Genomic DNA, 20,589 nt, shown 5'->3' on the forward strand with positions numbered 1-20,589 from the left:
TTGGTCAGACTTATCGTCCTCTCTGGGTTTACTTCGGCCACAGAGGTCAAAGCTGCAGAAATAAAATTTGCAACATATCTTTTATCGTTTTAAGAGCTGATGTAAAGGACATATTTGGACTACAGTTTAAGGAGTTTGCTGTTTTAAGGAGCTGCGCTGTGTTTTCAAATTTGGATATTGGTTTTCTTTTTTCTTTTGCAGTGATGGAGTCAAACATGGTACGTGAATATGCAGAAGACGTGGTAATTACTAACAAATATGCAGAAGACTGGATTGTAGCACTCAGTTATGTCCTTTTTTTGTCCACAATCAAAACAGGTTTCAAAAACATTAAGATTACAAAACGGATTGCTTTGTCAGCGGATTTTTTTTAATTTTTTTTTTTTGCTTTTTTCAGTGTGTGGGTTGTTTGTGATTTTCAATTTGCAAGACACATTCAGATGGATTTGCACAAAACAGCTATTATTGTTGTAATATTTTTTGTGTGTGTTGCTATGCTTTGGGTGTTAAGTTATTATACAAGCCTTCATTTAGCACCATCTGTACCAAGCTTACCATGATGCTACAGTTTAGTTTTTTTCTGTAACATTCCTCCCAGTTAAATCACAAGGGAATGAGAGGTGTGTTCACAGCCACTCAGGTGGATTAACCTCAATAACTGGAGTATAAGCCCCTCTGTCTTTTGGGACACAGAGCACTCTCACAGTGGACCAAAACTGTGAATTTGCTGTCATGTATCCTCTTTGTGCTGTTGGACCTTCTAAGTTTACGCTGATGACGTTTGAGTTCTTGGGCATAAAATGTTCACCAATATCATTTTATTACTTTCTTTATGTGTTTTGTTTAATAACTAAACTCACTTCAAAGTTCTTGCCTGTCATAAATACTAAAAACAATGCCTCAGACATTTTTGACTACAGCGACGCTCGTGGATGTCTGAAGGAATTTGCGAACATGCTTGTGGAATTATCTCTAATACTTTCTAATCATTAACATTGTGTAATATTGAATTAGTGTTCCATGTTTGGCTATGAGGTGGGACACTGGTATTGTGCCAGAGCTTAACTGGCTTTGATGTCACTAGGTATTGTAGTCACTGATGCCAAAGCTTATTGGGTGACTTGGCTGTGGGACAGGGTGCTGGACCAATGGCGTTTCTTGGTTGCTAGGATTAAGAACTGCTACTTTAGGGCTACTTAAATTTCGAGCCGCATGAGGTTGTCTTGCATCATAAAGTTGACTGTTTACAGTGTATGGATTTAACTTCATTAAACATAAATGCACGTTTGCATGTTGATTTAGAAAGTGAGGCCTGCCCTTTTGCTCTTCTTGTGTTCATATACAGTGCTATGGAAAAGGAATTTCCCCCTCACACGATTCAAATCATCAAAAATTGTTAGTAGCAGACAGAGGTAACTTGAGTAAATACAAAATGCAGTTTTTAAATGATAATTCAATTTATCAACTCTGTCCAAACCTAACTTACCCTGTGTGAAAAAGTAACTGGCTGTCTCACCCTTGACAACAAGAATTGCAATCAAGCATTTGCAATACCTTGCAAGTCTTTCACGTTGGTGTGGAGGAATTTTGACTCACTTTGCAGGATGTTGTAATTCAGCCATGCTGAAACGTTTTTGTGCATGAATGACCTGTTTAGGTCGTGCTATAGTATCTCAATCAGGTTTAAAATCTAGAATTTGACTAGGTCCCTTCAAAACCGTCATGTTGTTATTTCTCTGAGCCATTCAGAGGTGGAATCATTGTCCTGTAGCATAACCTGAGTGTGCTTGACGGCATGAAGTGACAGCTGGACATTGTCCTTCTGGATTTTTAGGTAGAAAACAGAATCGTTAATTCCATCAATTACAATAAGTCGGTCAGCTCTCGAAGTAGCAAAGCAGCCCCAGACCATCACAATTCCACCACCATGTTTGACTGTTGTTATGGTGCTCTTTTTATGAAATGCTGTGTTGGGTTCTTTTGTGACCTCCTAGATGTGTCGTCAATGTTCTTTTGGAGTAATTTTGGTAGGCTGACCAATCCTAGGAAGATTCAGCTCTGTTTTAAGTTTTCTCTCTATGTGGATAATGGCTTTCATCCTGCTTCACTTGATTCACAAAGACGTAAAAATGTCTTTATAACTCTTTCCAGACTGATAGATGTCAGTGACTCAGCTGTTTGAGATCTTGGTCTGATGTGCTGCTTTTTGAGACCTTTTAACCTACTTAACTTTGTCAGACAGGTTCTATTTAAGTGATTTCTTGATTCAACAAGTCTAATAGTAATCAGATCTAGATGTGGAACTAAAAAAGTACACATAGGTCCAGGTAGGTTTGTATACCTTTTCCCCCTTAATCAATGAAATTGTTCTTATGCATCCAGATTATCTTTGTCTAATATTAAAATTTGTCTGATCTAAAACATAAAAGTGTGAAAAATATGGAAAAAAAACTAACAAACAAGGAAGTGAACAAATGCTTTTTCACAGCACTGTATGCATGCATGCATAGCATGAAGATGGTTCGCTGAAAAGCATTAAAATGATTACATGTCAATTCTAAACTTGGAATTTAGCACATTTTTAAAAAGTTAAAAGTGTCAAACCTTAGTTGAGCATTAAATTTGCTGATGTCTGGAATTTGTTATCTAACAGTGAAGCTACCTCTTACCTAGCTGTTCTCAGTTAGGCCAACTCTCCCATTTACCATAAGCTAATGACAGTTAAGCTAAGGGCATGAGGTAATGGTTCATGTGCGGACATGAGAATATAATCAGTATTCTCACATGTCAACGAAAGTGCTCACAATTTCCAAGCATAAAGAAAGGGGATCTTGTCAGAGATTGAGTTCCTTGTCTGTGACAAGGACAGAGAGGTAATTGGAGTCTTTTCGTCGTCATGGACAGCATTCAGTCATGCTGGGTGTGGCTGGCATCTATTGTAAAATACTAAAAGTCCTTGTATTTGTTGGGCAAGTGGTGAGCGTGGCTGACATATTTTCTCTGCGTCACATGGACTGACAGAAATGGAAGCTGTCCTCAGTTTTGAGAAGTGGGTTACTGTGGGTGTTCCCCTGCTGATCACACTTTTCACAGAAAGTACTGCAAGCTGTACAATATCACATAACATACTACATATATGGGAAAATCGCTGGTGGAACTTTACACTCCTGTCTCATATTCCTCTACGGCACAGGTGTCGAACTCCAGGCCTCGAGGGCCGGTGTCCTGCAGGTTTTAGATGTGTCTTTGATCCAACGCAGCTGATTTAAATGGCTAAATTACCTTTTCAACATGACCTAAAGTTCTCCAGAAGCCTAACTAATCATTTGATTCAGGTGTGTTGAAACAGGGTGAGATCTAAAACCTGCAGGACACCGGCCCTCGAGGCCTGGAGTTCGACACCCCTGCTCTAAGGCAGTCATAAGTCATTAGCTGTAATAAAGCTGATTCATACTCAAAATGACAATCATGCTAATGTAATATTTTTCTTTCTTCAATATCTTTATTATGAGGGTGGTAAGTTGCTGCTACAGATTCAAGTCTTTGCATTTTTTACCATTCGTCTTCTACATTTTGGCAAACACACTTTGCATGTCAATGCATTAAAAGCTTTGTGTGTCTTATTTCACATAGTTTATCCCCTATTTTAAGGAATACAAGCGGCACTGACTGAACAAACTTATTGGTGGTAGTGCTTGGGAAAACATGAAGTATAATGTCATGTCTATCTTGAACCACTGCACAGGTTTAACAACATTCAGTAGTTCTGTAAGTATTTAAATCCATAAAACAACAACAACAAAAAAGCTCAGTATTCCTGTGTATATATATGTGCAGTTGTGAAATGTGTCACTCACTCAGAAAGAAGACATTGCACCTTTTTTTCCCCCTGGAACTGTTCGCTGCATCTGAAAGGCTCAAGTTGTCTTCAATTCACCCATATGGAAAAGATGTATATAAATCTTATAAAGTTTCTATCTGTCTTGTGTGAAACTTGTATGAAAAGCATACAAGAGTAAAAACAGATATAAGATCCCCTGAAAAATTATATAATGAAACTTGTATGTTTTGGATACTTACTAAAAGAATATATGAAAGTAATGAGAAAGTGGCCACTTTCATGAGTAAATCATGTAAGCCTTATATGATTTACTCATGAAAGTGGCCACTTTCATGAGTTAAGTCATATAAGTTTTTACTATTTCTTTTCCATATGGGCAGTCTGTGACAGTAAAATTGCTAACTCCTAGAATAGCTCTGTTGTTTTGCAACCAGCAGATAGTGCACTCTTGATAATAGTCAATGAATGAAAGCCTTGACTGCAGAAGAGCCTCAAAGACTGGTGTAAGCCTGGTGATAGTAACCAAGGGCTTTGATGAATACAGCTTGGCTAAATCAGTTATCTGTCGTCTGTAGAAACACTGACTGAACTGGCAGCAGACTCAGTCACGCAGGGTGCAAATGTGTTGTTGAACTCCCTGATAATGTGCTCATGTCCAGACTTTCTGTGAAAAAAAAGTTACTACTGACAATCCTTTCCTTGTATGACTTGATCTTGTGGTTTGAAGCCCATTATTCATCTCACAGGGAAAATTGCGTTGTTTATGTTGTTAGTATAGAAAGTGAGGTCAGGCCAGTTCAAGTCAAGCCAAATACAGAAAGCTGTTTTTATGACTCATTCCAAGGATGAAGGTTGTTGCAGGAATTAATTTGTTCTTGACAGCAGATGGAGGTTGAAGGATGAAGCATGAAGGGCTAGGCTACTGTTTGAACATAATACTCCTTGTGATGCAGACAGCTGCAGAGCGCTGAGTCAGTTTATTCTCTGAAATGGCCACAACTCATCCTTCATCTGCTCTGACCTATAGCTAGCATACCTAACCATCCAACCCGATATCACAATAAAGCGTGTATCACGTGTACCACCATGTCCAATTAATGCTTTGCCTCTCTCAGGTTGGACTGTGCAGACTAAGAATCAATTAATCACACCCTTCCTTAATAATAATTTACAAAACTCTTTATCATTTTAATTAAAAGTGTTAGTAGTGTTAAAAGTTGTGTTTTGCTCTGTTGGGCCACATACAAAATTAGATAATAATTAAATCCACTGTAATTATAAAGACCCAAGAAACCGTGGCAGGGGAGGCTATAAATTTCATTGTCATACCGGCTGTTGCAGCGCTATGAAGAGCTCTCTGTCAAAGGGAAGACATTAGTCATGAGGACAAAATAGATTAGGTTTCAAACAGAGTTCAATACCAATATAATGGCCAGCAGTTTCTTCTGCTTGCACCTCTGTGGTAGGGTATTGAGTGAATGTCAAACAAATAAACATCAATCACCTTAAATACTTGAGGAACTGTGTTATGTACACCTTACTATGCAATCAGCAATCAAACAACATAATTAAAGAACACATTCAGATGTATAAATAGGAGTGTTGATCTTGTTTCCATTCTATTTCAGGGCGTTAATTACATGATTCTATATTTACACACAAGGTGCATTTCCAGGCAGCTAAACTGTGTAACTATGTGTAGTGTGTATGTGTGACAGCTAATTCTCAGATTTAATGTGTCAAAAGAATGGGGGTTTTCACTGTGGAAGAATCGAGCTCTGTGACGCTCCACTCACTGTGATGTCTTTTCTAGGACACACCAATCTAAGAACCCCCTTCTCATTCCTCAGGGCACAGTGCTGCATGCATGGCGGAGAAGGCTATTTTTACCTCATTATTATAAACGTCTCAGATAGAAACCCTACCTTGAAAGATTCTTTTGAGTTACCAGGAAAATAAATTGTCATAGTTTTGTTACACTGAGTCCAGCTAGGCCGTGTTTTTAACTAAAGTTTTTGCTTTCTTGTGGTGTCGCTGTCTCTCATTATTGTTGTTCTCCTTTGCCTTCTTCAGTGCATGAGGAACCCAGCTCTTCTGCAGAGGACAGGTTTAGTCATTAGAGTGCTTCGCTTCATCCAGGAAAATGTCTGGCTCCTACGATGAATGTGCAGGTGGTGACGACACCATGGACAGCTTTTGGGAGGTAAAGCCACCGTCATATCTGTTCTCATGGATTTTCAAATTGTGCCAAAACCTCTCACCTTCCATTCCTATGGATTTGGCTTCTGAAATCAAGCAATGCTATCAGTGAAATCATGAAACTGTTCTTAGAAGTAAGTGCGTCACACACATCTTAATGAGGCTGTTTGATATCCATCCCCATTGAGTTTCCAGCCAGAGGGCCACTTGTGCTATCCATTTTAAAGGAGGGTTTGATGCTTTTTGCTTTAGTGCCAAAAGTTAAATTAGACTCTCTTATATCTACCCATTATATACGCTTCATCATCTTTGTACCATCATATTCAGTGGAAAAATACTGATGACATCAGTATGGACTTCAAACCCTGCAAAAGAGGGGTCATTTTGAGCAGTAGTTTGACGACTGCTTCAAAACGCCTTCATCTAATATGATGGAAGTACAGCAATCAGAGCGCTCAAAGTACTCAAAATAAATAAGAAAATTTATTACACACAAATTATGAAGTATGAGGAAAAGTAAGGCAGGTTTGTTTATGAACCTTTCACCAGCAAGGGAATTCAAACTGGCATGCTTAAGGCAAAACGTAATGCATTAAGACAAGGTGTAAACCAGAGAGCAAAGTAATATAGGAGGCTAATTTGCATTTTAGCACGGTGTGTTTCTTTTGCTCCAAAGGGCATCATAAAAGTTTCCTCTTTATGAAAAGAAAAACATTTTTAAATAGCATTATCATGATGCACTATATATAATAAAATATTAATACTGAGGATAAAGTCAGTAGATAAATGTTGAGGACATTAGCATATTTCCTTGTGGCCAGTTTCATAATAACTTTTTCTTTGCTGAAAATCTAAGAGTTTAATATAAATCTGGTAGAGACACTTCCTCAGCATTTTTTGTTTTGTTATTTCTCTATAATAGTGAATGCACTGTTAATCAAATTTGCTTTAGATCATACAAACTGTGTTAAGAGTTACAGTTAGCCAAGTAGTAATTTTGTCCCTGGTGGAAACACAACTCTGTGTGTATGTGTGTGTGTGTGTGTGTGTTTGCACTTTAACCCCCCCAACTTAGTGATAATGAATTCCCTCAGTACAGAGTCTTCTTTGTGTTGTGGCTCTTAGCCACAGAGACTCAGACAAAGAGCCTCAGTCATCAGCCTCTCTGAGGCCTCCTTTCACCACATGCACCTGCCTATATCGTCTCTATACTAGCAGCACAGCGAGAGTCAGTTTATGGTTTATCAATGCTATAAATAAAATGCTGTATCCTCATGTTTTGTCATCAGGAAGGCCTGTGTTTTATCCACACAGAATGGTTTTGCGGCTCAAACAGAGGGGCTCAGGTGTGTTTTCATGTGTACAACCAGTACACCAACGTGTTGTTGTTGGTGTGACTTGGCAAACTGTCACATAGGACAAAACTCATACCGTTAAACACCTGTCTCATGGCCTCCCTGCAGCTACCATCTCAAACAGTAACCAAACATGCGTGCTCACGTCAGGACCAATCAGAGTGCACCTTTACAGCCAGCGAGCACATCAGGGATGCGCTCCATGATCTGTGTTTGTATTATGCTGTATATGACTATGTATTTATACCTATTCCACACACAGTCTGTCATATTTCTGTCTTTACTTTGTCATCTATCCCTGAGTATCTGACTGCATTACGCCTCTCAAGAGGATTAAAGCAGCTACCCACACACATACACTAAAACACATTCATCCACACACACAAACTCAAGCCCATGTCATTGCATAACTACACATGCACAGGCACTGGTAAACCCCTCTCCCTTCATCATGCACCATGAGCACACCCCCCTGCAGGCACAAAAGAGGCGGAGCCGCTCAGCCTGGCACTGCTTTTTTAAGGTAGTCCAAGTTAAGGGGGTGAGATGTAAAAGAAAATGCAATAAAATAAACATCGAGGTAGCATAACAGCTTTGATATTTTTAATTAAATAATGAAGTTGGCCGGAGCTTTCTGCTTGGATGGAGTAGCATATTGTATAATGTAATAAATGAAACATACACTCAATTGTCAGTTTATTAGTGAAACTGTGTATTAAAGCATGTTTTCTTTTGAAGACTTTTCATCAACTCTCCAGCTTAAAGGGCATCCCTAAATGCTTCTGTAATGCTGCTGACACATTTTGATGTATGTTGTGTTGAATGTATAAACAGTACATAAAAGATGGATGTAGCTACTATGTCAACACTGATTGGTTGTACAAGCTAGAAGCGATCATCTATGGATAACAGGGTGTTACAGTGGTCAGGTTCAACAATGTGAATTAGTGCTATTTATACTAGCTGCCAGTTGTGAAATTATACAAACATAATAAGCTTTAATACAATTTAACCTGGCAGATATTACAAAATATTACAAAATTATGCACAGTTGACATAAAGACAATGTAATAGCGTTTATTTCTGCTGTAAAGTTGGGCACTTTACCTTTGAGTCCATTAGGATTTACATACTTTTTGGAGCTAGCTTACAGTGGCCATTTGAGGGACTGCATTTGCAACTCCTTTGCACCCCGAATGCTGCTGCTTGGTTCAGGTATTCAGTCATACTGCAGTCTCTCAAACTATTTTCTTCAGTAAATTTACAAGAGAGACATCAAACTGCCTTCACTTCAGTTATTCTCAGGGGGAAAAATGTCCGAGCTCTGTATATTTCTATGGTTGTTATATATGTACTGCAGATTGGTTACAAGTAGACTTGTAGTCAAGACCGCCTAATCCGAGACCAAGACAAGACCAAGACCAGAGGGTATCGAGACCAAGACAAGACCAAGACCAGAGGGTATCGAGACCAAGACAAGACCAAGACCAGAGGTTATCGAGACCAAGACAAGACCAAGACCAAGACCAAGACCAAGACCGAGACGAGACGAGACCAAGACCAAGACCGAGACAAAAAAAGTCTTTAAACTGCAGCCAGATGCTGCTTCGTTTACGGGTCTCGGGCATATTTATGTGTTTTTGCTTTCGCACAGCCCTCCTCACCGCTGTCTACTGTCTCACTCACTCACTGAAAGGACTGACGCATGCTCCACTTGACTGTTGCGTCTCTCACCCTCTCTGTTTTTCACATAATGATATTATCCTATATCCTCGCATGTGATTGGCCACAATATGGAGGGATTGGAGCGTAGCTGAGCCACTGTGTGAGAGCTGAGCAGCCAAAGGAAATTAAGTGGGGGTAGAAATGACTGAAAGATTATTAGGCTCTGTTTTGAGCTTTGTTCAAAAAAGAATGACTTCATATGTATATATATATATATATATATATATATATATATATATATATATATATATATATATATATATATAGTTTTTTAAGTAAGCAGCAAGGCAGAACAAAGTCGGGCCTGTATCAAGACACAGGGACTAAACCCCAATTCAACCAGACCCAGAACTGATCCAGAATTAAAACAGGACTACAACAGTAACCAAGACAGAACCAGAATCAGAACTAGATGATAGCAGCACTAAAAATCATCTTAGACCTGCACTACACTTATTTTTTAATTCTACCAAAGTACACTATTTAGATTCTGAAAAGTTTATATAATTATTCAGCCTTGTTGAGCAAACAAGCCTGCATAACTTAATAAATATAGAATTTTAAAAGTAACAAACGCTATCTAAAAAGATACAATAGGTACGAGATACATGTTCTGATGAGTTTTTGGCAAACAACCATTTGACTAACTTGTGTGTCTCACCTGCTCTTGTTCCATCTCTGTTCTGTCGTCATTTTCGTCGTCTCTCTCCCTCTCTATTCCTCTCTCTCCCTCTTTGTGCTGACAATCAAGCCAAACACAAATATACAGTGGAAACCAGATATTTACATACTCTTCAGATAAAAACACAAACACTTTTTAATTGTAACATCAAATCAGACTAAATGTTTATTTTTTTAGATTGATAAATATAAAAAACATATTTGTTAACTTTAAGAGTAAAGAGAGAAACTGTCTGTATTTCTTAATTGTAAATGGCACCAAATTGTATTCAAAATTGAGCCACACTTATGGAGCTCCACAATTCTTTTCCAGAATTCTTTTCCAGGTGTTTTGGTTGACATCTCTTGATTTTTCAAAGAAACTTTCCCATTTCAAAGAAACAGGCTCTGTGTTTTGCCTTATATGCATCCACAGCTGTGCCACCAATTTACCCACATGGACTCTACTAACCAATCAGAAGCTTCTTAAGCTCAGAATGGAATCATCTGGAGTTTTCTTAATTAATCTTAATTAATCTTAATTAACAATAAACTTAGTGTATATGTACTCCTACATTTGATGAAAGTGATTAAAATAGACAGCTCCCTCTTTTTATTCTGACATTTAACTAATTCAAAAGACATTGCAACATTTATTTATCTAAAACAAAAGTTTACTCTAAATTGATGTTTAACAGTAAAATAAAGGTTTTATGTTTTCTCCCTAAAGTGTATGTAAATATCTGGTTTCAACTGTGAATATACTGCTGTGTATTGAAATTCCTCTTGTTTTGCATAGATATACTGAACATACAACAACAACATACAAAGCATAATATATAAAATAACATCTACCTGAGTTTTTTCTTTGAAAGAAGCTCCTTATGTCCATTGTTGTGTTCATCAGTACACAACTGAAACCGATTTAGAGAGTTTGTTTAGCCGTGGAGGGTAACAACTGAAAATATGAGATGTAAGCTAAGACTCTCTAAAAAAAATCAGCATTGTCGTTCGGCTTTTTATTTATCCATTTGTTGATTCACTCGAAGAGTAAGTAACGCAACCAAGTGATCAGTTTGATATCAATCTTTTGTGATACACCGTCATATTTACATTATTAGTTCAGTACGAATGATTTCCGTTGGTACCTGGTCAAACTTAAGCGCTCCTCTGCAGCAAACTCGCAGGCAGCAGCTTCTCCCCCCTCGCTCACATGGGTGCTGTGCTCAGTCGCCTAGTGCCAAAGCTCGGATCATACCAAAATCAGGGGGAATTTAGGACGGTGCGCTCTGTGCTTCGTGTGTTGTTTTTGTTTTATACAGTTGTCAGTCAGGCATCTAACAAACAAATGACACTCCAAAAAACCCCATGCTTCAGAAAAAATGACCCGGGCTTAAGCCCAGTAAGACACCCCCCGCTCCGCTGATGGTTGACTCCAAATCTCCCGAACACTATGTCGATTTGAGAGCGCAAGACCGAGACAGCGAGACCAAGACCGAGACCAAGACAAAAGTCCGTCGAGACCAAGACCGAGACCAAGACAAAAGTCCGTCGAGACCAAGACCGAGACCAAGACAAAAATCCGTCGAGACCAAGACGAGACCAAGACCATGTAAAAGTGGTCTCGAGACCGGTTTCGAGACCAAGACCGGTCTCGAGACATCCAACTCTAGTTACAAGTCCTTTTATTTGTTGCTCTCTGTCCTCAGGTGGGGAATTACAAACGTGCTGTCAAGAGATTTGATGACGGCCATCGGCTCTGCAATGACCTTATGGGCTGCTTGCAGGAACGTGCCAAGATAGAGAAAGCCTATGGTGATCAGCTAACTGCCTGGTCCAAGAGATGGAGACAGCTCATTGAGAAAGGTCAGCTTTTGTTAAAGTGTCAACAAGATAAGAAGGTGCAAATGTACCGCGATCAATGTGTTTTTCACTATTTCACTGAGTAATATTGCCCTGAAATTTTACTTGGAATCACAAAAAAATCCAACTCACAGGTCCACAGTATGGCTCTGTGGAAAGGGCATGGCTGGCTGTGATGACAGAGGCGGAGAGAGTGAGTGAGCTGCACCAAGAGGTGAAGAACAACCTCCTTAACGAAGATGTTGAAAAAGTGAAGAACTGGCAGAAAGAAGCGTATCATAAGCAAATGATTGGAGGCTTCAAAGAGGCCAAGGAGGCAGAGGAAGGGTTCAAGAAGGCTCAGAAACCATGGGCCAAAAAGCTCAAGGAGGTGAGGAAGATGAGGGCAAATTATTTTTCTGTAAGGTTACAGGACCGTCTGCCCATCCATCACACTTTTATTAAACTTTAAATGGTAGTCACAATGGGGATAGCAATACGGAAGCCAGACATTGCTAGCCATTGAAGCAGGATTTTATGACCATTTGCTATTGACTAAGTTATTATTTAACCCCTTTTCTATAAAACTGAACAGGATTACAGAAAGTAATAAATATATTCACAAAATATACATTAAGATGATAAAAGATTAGTGAAAGAGATCACTTTAATCTAAAATAGCCTTAGCTATTAGTTTCAGCATCTGATGTTGGAACATTATTATTCTAGTAGTTTGAATAAAGTTATTTTTGAAATCAGTGAAAAGGCTCAAATAGCAGATAGAGCAAGTTAATAAATGCTGAACACAGTAGAGCATTAGCGAGTTAAGGGCCAGATATTACCTTCAGAAATAGGTGGAGGCTAAAATGATCAAAGAGAGTGAATGCTGGACTTTTATCCACTGGTTAGCCAGACGCTGGTTGAAAGGTGTTAATGTGTTGTTGTGGTCACGGTAACCAAACGATATCTGTGAAGACCATGTCCCAGAGTTGCTTTATTAAATAGTGGCACATGACATATATATGGTAGTTATATTAGCACATTTCTTTCTTTAAATCTTCAACTACTGTGCATGACTTTTATTCCCATGCAGCATTTCAAGTAACCTCCTGGAACTGAGGGAAAAAACGTATCTTTTGGTTTAACCTTTCTATGATTTGTGTGTCCACTAGGGGTGGGGAAAAAATCGATACTGTGTAGTATCGTGATATTTTGTTTGCTAATAATGTATCGATACAGGGACAGCAGAAATCGATATTTTGTTACAAAAATGGTTTTTGTGCTCTGACTTCAGAGCATGTTGATCCTTTTTCTGAGCAAGAATCCTGACATTCCTTCACTGTCCAAATGTGTTTAACTTTTTTTTGGCAGCAATAAACATGACAGTTTACTTATTTTAATTTAAGACATGTTTTATTTTAATTAAGTTTAAAACTTTTTTTATTTAATGTAAAATTATATTTTGTTTTAATTTACCCTCAAATTCTTCAGTTGCTGAATGGGCTGCATAGTTTTCATAAATTGCATAGTTCAGAATAGCTGTAATTGTACCAGATGGTTGCATTCAGTTAAGTTGGACTAGACTGTAATACAAACCGTTCAGTTTGTCAACAATAAAACTGACTGAAATGAGAGAAAGACTGAGTGCGAGACTTTGATATTAGATAAAATGAAGATTGATAAAGTTTACCTTTATGTACAGAATCTGAATATCGCAAAATATTTTAAAAAATTGCAATAATATCATATCGCGGGATGTATGGTGATTCCCACCTCTAGTGTCCACTACAGAGGACATAAATGAATAGGCTGGGTCTCAGGAGGATAAACATTATGTGAGTTAATTAACTATGCATCACTGGATGAAGTCTTGATTTCCTGCTTAGGGAGAAACTTTGTATACTGATATCAGTTCCTGGCATAAGTACCAGACCAACAACCTAAGGCGAGCTCCTAATCAATGAAGAAGAGCAAATACTGGTCGTGCATTCAAGCTGGAGAAAATTGCACATATCATTCACTACTGATTTGAAGCGTCCTAAATAGAAGAATTAACCAAATACATTAAATTAGTTACCTATTTTATTTTATACTGTATAGTTTCTATTCTTGCGTTCCTTTAATCAAACCATCAGATCATGTTCTGTATCTGTGATACTAGCAATGTCCGTGTTTGAATCTACAGATGGAGGCAGCTAAGAAAACATACCACATGGCCTGCAAGGAGGAGAAGCTGGCTGCAGCCCGAGAGGCCAATGGCAAGACTGAAGCTTCTGTCACACCAGACCAGCAGAAGAAACTCCACGAGAAAGTGGACAAATGCAAACAGGATACGCAGAAGGTAATAACCTTAAAGTGGGCCTGTTATGCTTTTCCTGATTTTTCTGACCAAAGGTTTCCAGTAATTAGGTCAATGAGTGTGCAAGTAATCCCTATGAGCCAGGCTTCAAACTGCTGTTTTAGACAGTTCGCTTCTATTCTTGGATCTGTCTGATGTCAAAAAGAGGGGAGTTCTGGCTCTATGAGCAGCCCCATGCTACTGCTGTTCAAATGTTCTCTTTGCAAGGGGCAGTCTATCAGAAGGAAGTGTTACGGGTTCAGATATTGAGGGTGAGCACAAAAACAATAATGGTCCAGAAGAGCTTCGGTCAAACAATGATTTTAATGAACACACGCGTGGGGAGATGAACACTGCACACAGACAGCATCGATGCATCCAAATGGTGGAGCATTACTCAAACTCTTATAGCCACTGTTGACCCCCACCTAGTCGTAAAAGTCTAAACATTCACATTTTCCTAACTCCTAGCGAGCCTGACTTATGGCCTTGGCTCCCTATTTTGTCTGCCTTTAACAACGGTGGGAGTGAAGCTCCCGTGGAATGTGCTCTGTCTCCTCTACTATCAGAAAAAGCAAGGTCCTGACTCTGAAAACAGTATTTCTTATAACTCAGCAGTATAATGCATCATAAACAATATCATTCATTCACAATAAATCAGCAGCCTAATGTAATACAAATCAGTTTAACAAATGTAATAGTTATCACCTTCTTCTAGTTCAGGAGAATAATGCAAACTAAAACTACATAATAATTTTACAATCATTAATCAGGGGCATAACGTGGCATAAGATAATATTATAATCTCACAGAAGTTACAGACAGGGCTGCTCCAAAGCCCAATATGAGATTATTCTCCACTGTTTATTGTCCGTAGATGACTCACCGTGTTTTCTTGTTTCTGTTCCAGGCTAAAGAAAAGTATGAGAAGTCTCTGGAGGAGCTAAGCAAGTGCACTCCTCAGTACATGGAGTGCATGGAGCAGGTGTTTGACCAATGCCAGCAGCATGAAGTCAAAAGGCTGACCTTCCTTAAGGAAGCCTTGCTGGATATCAAACGCCATCTTAACCTCACTGAGAACCAAAGGTTAGTCAGAATGAAGGTTGGGTTGCACATTAAGCACCTGTGCAGTTTGGCAGGAAATGTATACCATTGTATAGACTATCATTCTGTGTGGGCACAGGTGAAGTAGGCAATGGATGCTTAGAATATAGTTACTTAATTGTACTTCTAATCAAAAGTAGTCACACTGAATACAAATTAAAATTAGATTAGTCTGATTCGTCTTGTGTCACATTTGACACAGTTCACTGCAGTCTGATTAATTTCAACAGACACCCAAACCAGGCATGTGTTTCTCATTAGTTTTGAGACTCTCGGTGCTAATTAACCGATGATTCAGTCAGTGGCATTTCTGACAAACTGAATTTAGTCCAGGGTGAATGCTTGTCATATTCCAGTTTTTCTTTTTTGTTATCCTGCATTTAGCAAACAAAGCCACGAGCCACGGAAAAGTGATTTTCAGGTTTAATCGTTCACCTTTGATTTGATTTATTCTAACATTTTCACTCCTTTCCCAGCTGTAAAGCCTACTCCAGCTGTCGTTGGGTGAGAGACAGAGTACGCCCTACAGTCTATCGCTGAGCAGTGTCTATTTAATTCAAATAAACCCAAATATTTCAGTGCTATAATGCTAAAAACAAAATTCCTCTCCAACTAAAGCAGGCTATTAGGAACTTTTTTACTTAAAAAAAATATTGCCATGTAATAGATATTATGACCATTACTTTGCAATGAAGTCATTCATTCAATGCTGCTTGATCTTATGAAAACATGCCACACTGCACTGTTTTTACTTGCAATTTCCAGTAAGAACAACACAAAAAGTGTTATCAGTCTTGACAGTTAACAATAAGAAGAGGAGAAAGGAGCCAGGAAATGCTTGTGGATGAAGACAGCTTCCAAGAGACTTGTGGTTGTGTTCTCAGTGCTTCTCTCTAAATGCGTTTAATCGACTAGAAGAGGTCAAAAGTGACAACTCAAATCCAATATGAGCCCACGAGTTTCTCCAAACACTTTCAAATAGCAAGTTAAAGTCACTTTAAGAACAATGGGAAGCATTAGTTTCTCTGCACGTGTGCTGTAAACCGTTTGCTCTGATTACAAGCCAGCAGTCGACCCTGATGGTGACAAAAGTGACAATTTGCCACTTCAGTCAACTCAGCAATCTGTAAACATTCAGTCTTCTCCATCTAACTGCTCAGATGGATACAGTCATGTTGGATGCAGCTGTACAGTGGCCAGCAGATACTTACACATGTGAAGATGAAATGAGCTGGAATTAAGAAGAGGAGTCAATACTAATTACTGAAATCAGAAAGCAATAGTTATAAATAAAACACAAGCTTACCTCAGATAGCTGATGAGGATAGCACAGAGGAAGAGTGGCTTTTACTATTATGGGTGATATTTTGGTTATGTTTGGTACATTGTCCTCTTTGTGTTAGGTTATGTTAGGGTCCAAGACCGGTCATGTCATAAGATAAGATAATATAGCCTTTGTTAGTGAATTCTGACATAAACACAACAGTAGCCTACAAGTGAAAAGATTTCTTTATAAATTAAGACATCTACAGTTATTTAACAGTAGGTTTAAATTGCTGATGTTAATAAATAAATAAATAAATACATTTTTATTTATATAGCACCTTTCAAGACAGAATCACAAAGTGCTGCACATAAGATTACAAGTCATAAAAAGATTTAAAAAGAGAAAATAAAACAGGCAAAAAATTAACCAAAAGCAGTTTTAAAAAGGTAAGTTTTGAGTTGTTTTTTAAAAACAGCTACTGAGTCCACAGTTCTTAATGCTGGGGGGGAGAGTTCCACAGTCTAGGGGCCACAGTGGCAAAAGCTCTATCACCCTTAGTCCTCCTCTTAGTATTTTTTATAGCAAGTAAGCCCTGATCAGATGACCTCAAAGACCTGCTAGGGACATAGGGCTGTTGCAGATCAAATAACCTATCATAACCTATAGGGTGTCATTTTAGCTGAGTGGGAAAGCAGGTGACCACGTGCCACATGGCTGGAGTGCAGTAGCCCAGGTTTGAGGCCTTTTCCTGCATGCCTTCTCCCTCTCTCTCCCCCTGCTTCCCTGTGTTTCTTCACTACTTTACTATGCATTAAAGACAAAAATGCCCTAAAAGATAGTAATAATATTATAAACTATGCATGTCTTCACAGTAGTTTTGTTATCCACAGGTGTTAAAATATGACCCCAGACATACTGGTTTAGCCTGTAACTAGAGAAAGAAAACTGCAGGATCATTGTTCTCTTTTTAGTCCATTACACATTGCCATGGTTTGGGTAAACAGTGGCCACATAAATACCAACATCGTGGTACAAAACAGGGCCATTCAGAGTAAATATGTCCACTGAGAACCCCAGCTTTACCAGAAAATTCAGGGAGACACTTTAGTCCTGTTGTCGCCCAACTCTAGATCTCTTTCAACCTAGAATTTGAACTACACTGATGGTTCTGTTGCCAAATTGGCAGCACCCACAGGTCCCTTCTGGCATTTTTATTGTCACTATTTGTTCCATTTTCCTCTCTTCAGCTATGCCACAATATACAGAGAACTGGAGCGCACGATCTTGGCTGCAAACACGCAGGAGGATCTCAAGTGGTTCAGCAACAACCACGGCCCAGGAATGCACATGAACTGGCCCATATTTGAGGTGCAACGCCAAGCCATCACAAAAAAAAACGTGTACGACACCTCTCCTCTTTATTTTCTACATTACTTTATGTGCTTCTCTTCTCTCTCCTCACCAGGAGTACAACCCAGACCAGGCTTCAGCTCCTCCAAAGAAGAAGAAACCAGACGGAGCCCCACCCACTCCTAGCACTGACCATGTGGCTCCACCTGGTGACCGTAGCAGGTTAGTTCAAGAGATCTGCTAGTGTATTTTACGGTCACATATTTTTGAGTCAAATCTAGCAATAAAATTACAAGATGACTAATAATTATTTTTATTCAGTTTTATTTTATTTTAAATGTTTATCTTTTGTGAACAAATCTCACGTAGAAGCTAAAACCAGCCTGTTTCAAGATTTTTACATTTTTAGACTTCATAATCTACCACTTTATCACATATTAATTTTAATCTCACATGTTGATAAAGTATATGTTTCAGTTTTCAGCCAAAAGTACCACAAAGATGTTTTGTGTACCTGTGGTTTAAGAGTCTGTCACTTTAAATCGTCCCACCTGAGCCTTTCAGGAAGAAGACTGTGTTTAAACTGTTTATACTGAAGTCCAAATTTAATTCTACACAATATATTGTCACAGCATTACTACAAAGTAAAGCCAGCAAAACTCTTTCATAGCGCACGCCATCATGGAGCTACAAGTGTCAGGTGTCATGTTTTAGCTTCTCTAGACTCCCCTGATGCATGTTCCCAGTGTTTTCTGTGAATGCAGAATAACTCTTTTCATAACACTGATCCTTAACACCAGAATAGTTTTTAGACAGTCACGAAGGTCTGTGGCAGGCAGCTCATTTCTGACACTGGCTAGCAGGATTAGTTTGTTAATGGTTTTGACCTGTTCAAAACCTTTAAATTTCAGTCTTTTGTTTTGGAAACATCCTAATGTCAGCCTCCCTTTTCTCTCTCTTCCAGTGTGAGCAGCTATGAGAAGAACCAAGCTTATTCGACTGAGTGGTCTGATGATGAGCAGCCCGCTGCATACTCGGGCAATGAGAACGGTGGGAACGGCAATTCATTTGAAGATGATTCCAGCACTGGGAAAGGGGTACGCGTGCGTGCTCTCTATGACTACGAAGGCCAGGAGCAGGACGAGCTCACCTTTAAAGCAGGTACATGTGCGTGACCGGGTGACATAGTTTGGGGATTTTGTCAATAATCATGCCATTCAGCTCAAGCGTACCAATAACTACAACAAAAATGCAGTTAAATTTTTATTTTATTTTATTGAGGTGAAGATTTCAGATAAGACAACAAGCTGTAGCTTGATGCAGGTGTTCAAAAGCAGCTTGGCCTAATATGTATTTTCAAGTTCCTTCCTCTGTAGAAAATAGCAATGATGAGTCAATAATAGCCACATGGACAACAAATTACAGGGACTTGCTAACACTTAACAGAAGTCCAAAACAGTGCTCTAGAGCCATCACAGTGACATGACTAACAATTTAAAGGCAAACCATAAACAGAAGAATAGCTACTGAAGAAGCAGCAGCTGTGTATCTTTGTCTTGCTCCTCCCTCTGCATCCATATTTTAACCACACTGTGAGTGACGGTCTTTGTTCATCAAGTTGTCGCCTAATAAAGACATGAAACAAACAAAGCGACACCCCACCCCCTGCCCAAACTCTTCAGGCACAGAAACTTTCTTTGTGTTATATTTGAGTATTTGTCAGGACTCGTCTCACCTACAAGCTGTTGTATGTATTCTGTTTAAAAACCATTGAAAGCACCTCCTGTCGCGTCCTTAGAGGCAAACAAAATGAATCACACTTCTTCTTTGTTAGTATTTGTTTACCTGACATCAGTGAAATTCCTTACCTTTTAATGGTATGTTACTGCTTTTCTTTGCACTTTACTGCCACTTATAGATCAGTTAACTATTATAGCCCTGTTAAATTATGTCATATGAGCCATGCTGTAAATAAGAAGAAGAAAGAAAAATTGCCCTGGATAATTTTAAGATGTTTGACATTTGTTTGGGGATCAAACTGGATTGTGCTGCCCAAAGAGTGTTCACAGAAGTTGAACTTGTGTAGGCATAAATATCAGAATCTTAACTCCTTTTTTATAACTTGAACAGCTTTTCCTACTGATAAGGACTGTCCCTATGGTTACTCATACTACACCAATGAAATTAAGTAACAGACAAACAAACCACCATAGGGAACTACTATAGTAATTTATGCCTTGATTTAGTTTTAGTTTAGTTTAGTTTGCTTATTTTTACAGTGACTGAATAAACAAAACATTTCTCTTTTATTGTGACAGGATAGGGTGGGCAATCAGAATGTTTCCCTTTATTTTACACATTTATTTCTTACAAGTTAAGCCTAAAGAGACAGTTTTCTTGTATTTACAAGAGCAACATGTCTTTAATATATAGAAAACTTGAGACACACAGTGAAACTGCATTTCCTTTTGTTATATTAAGAGATCTCAGTGATTAAATGTGTTGTTAAACTTCGTTACACTGAGAGAAAGGGAAGCTTCACTGATCCAGCCGACTTAAAATCAGGGTGGGCAGCATGTGGCCCACAATGTCAAATGAGTTTGACATTCTTGATCTAAAAGAGTACTTTATTCTCTGAGGATATACAAATAAGATGATACTATATATGCTGTAAATTCTGTGTAAGTTATTCTTGTACAAGAAAATGAAAAACAGACAAGTTGTGGGTTTTTGACATATTATCTATCGGACAGTTTTGCTTTTTTCCCCTAACAACCTTAAAGCACAAATACACAACTAACCAGTGTTACCAACACAGCGCACATTTGATGTCACTCTACCTGTTTATTCATGTTTCTGGTGTTTGTGCTACGCTAAGTTAACCTGCTGCTGGCCTATTTAGTTTAAT

At 38.7% G+C, this 20,589-nt stretch overlaps 1 protein-coding gene across 3 annotated transcripts in view; it reads left to right on the plus strand.

Annotated features, from left to right (window-relative positions):
- The window catches only part of pacsin1a (protein kinase C and casein kinase substrate in neurons 1a), a 41,055-nt gene that overhangs the window by 17,785 nt on the left and 2,681 nt on the right, over positions 1-20,589 (plus strand). For 2 of the 3 annotated variants that reach the window (XM_085146119.1, XM_085146120.1), the window contains exons 2-9: positions 5,915-6,044; positions 11,490-11,646; positions 11,778-12,013; positions 13,808-13,963; positions 14,871-15,046; positions 17,579-17,699; positions 17,797-17,903; positions 18,646-18,842. In XM_085146119.1, the coding sequence (XP_085002245.1) occupies positions 5,985-6,044; positions 11,490-11,646; positions 11,778-12,013; positions 13,808-13,963; positions 14,871-15,046; positions 17,579-17,699; positions 17,797-17,903; positions 18,646-18,842 (1,210 nt within the window). In that variant the 5' untranslated portion in view covers positions 5,915-5,984. Of the gene's footprint in view, positions 1-10; positions 219-5,914; positions 6,045-11,489; positions 11,647-11,777; positions 12,014-13,807; positions 13,964-14,870; positions 15,047-17,578; positions 17,700-17,796; positions 17,904-18,645; positions 18,843-20,589 lie in introns of those variants that run through there. The other variant, XM_085146118.1, reaches the window with a different exon arrangement.

This window comes from Neolamprologus multifasciatus, chromosome 20 (genome assembly GCF_963576455.1).
Source record: "Neolamprologus multifasciatus chromosome 20, fNeoMul1.2, whole genome shotgun sequence".
NCBI lineage: Eukaryota > Metazoa > Chordata > Actinopteri > Cichliformes > Cichlidae > Neolamprologus > Neolamprologus multifasciatus.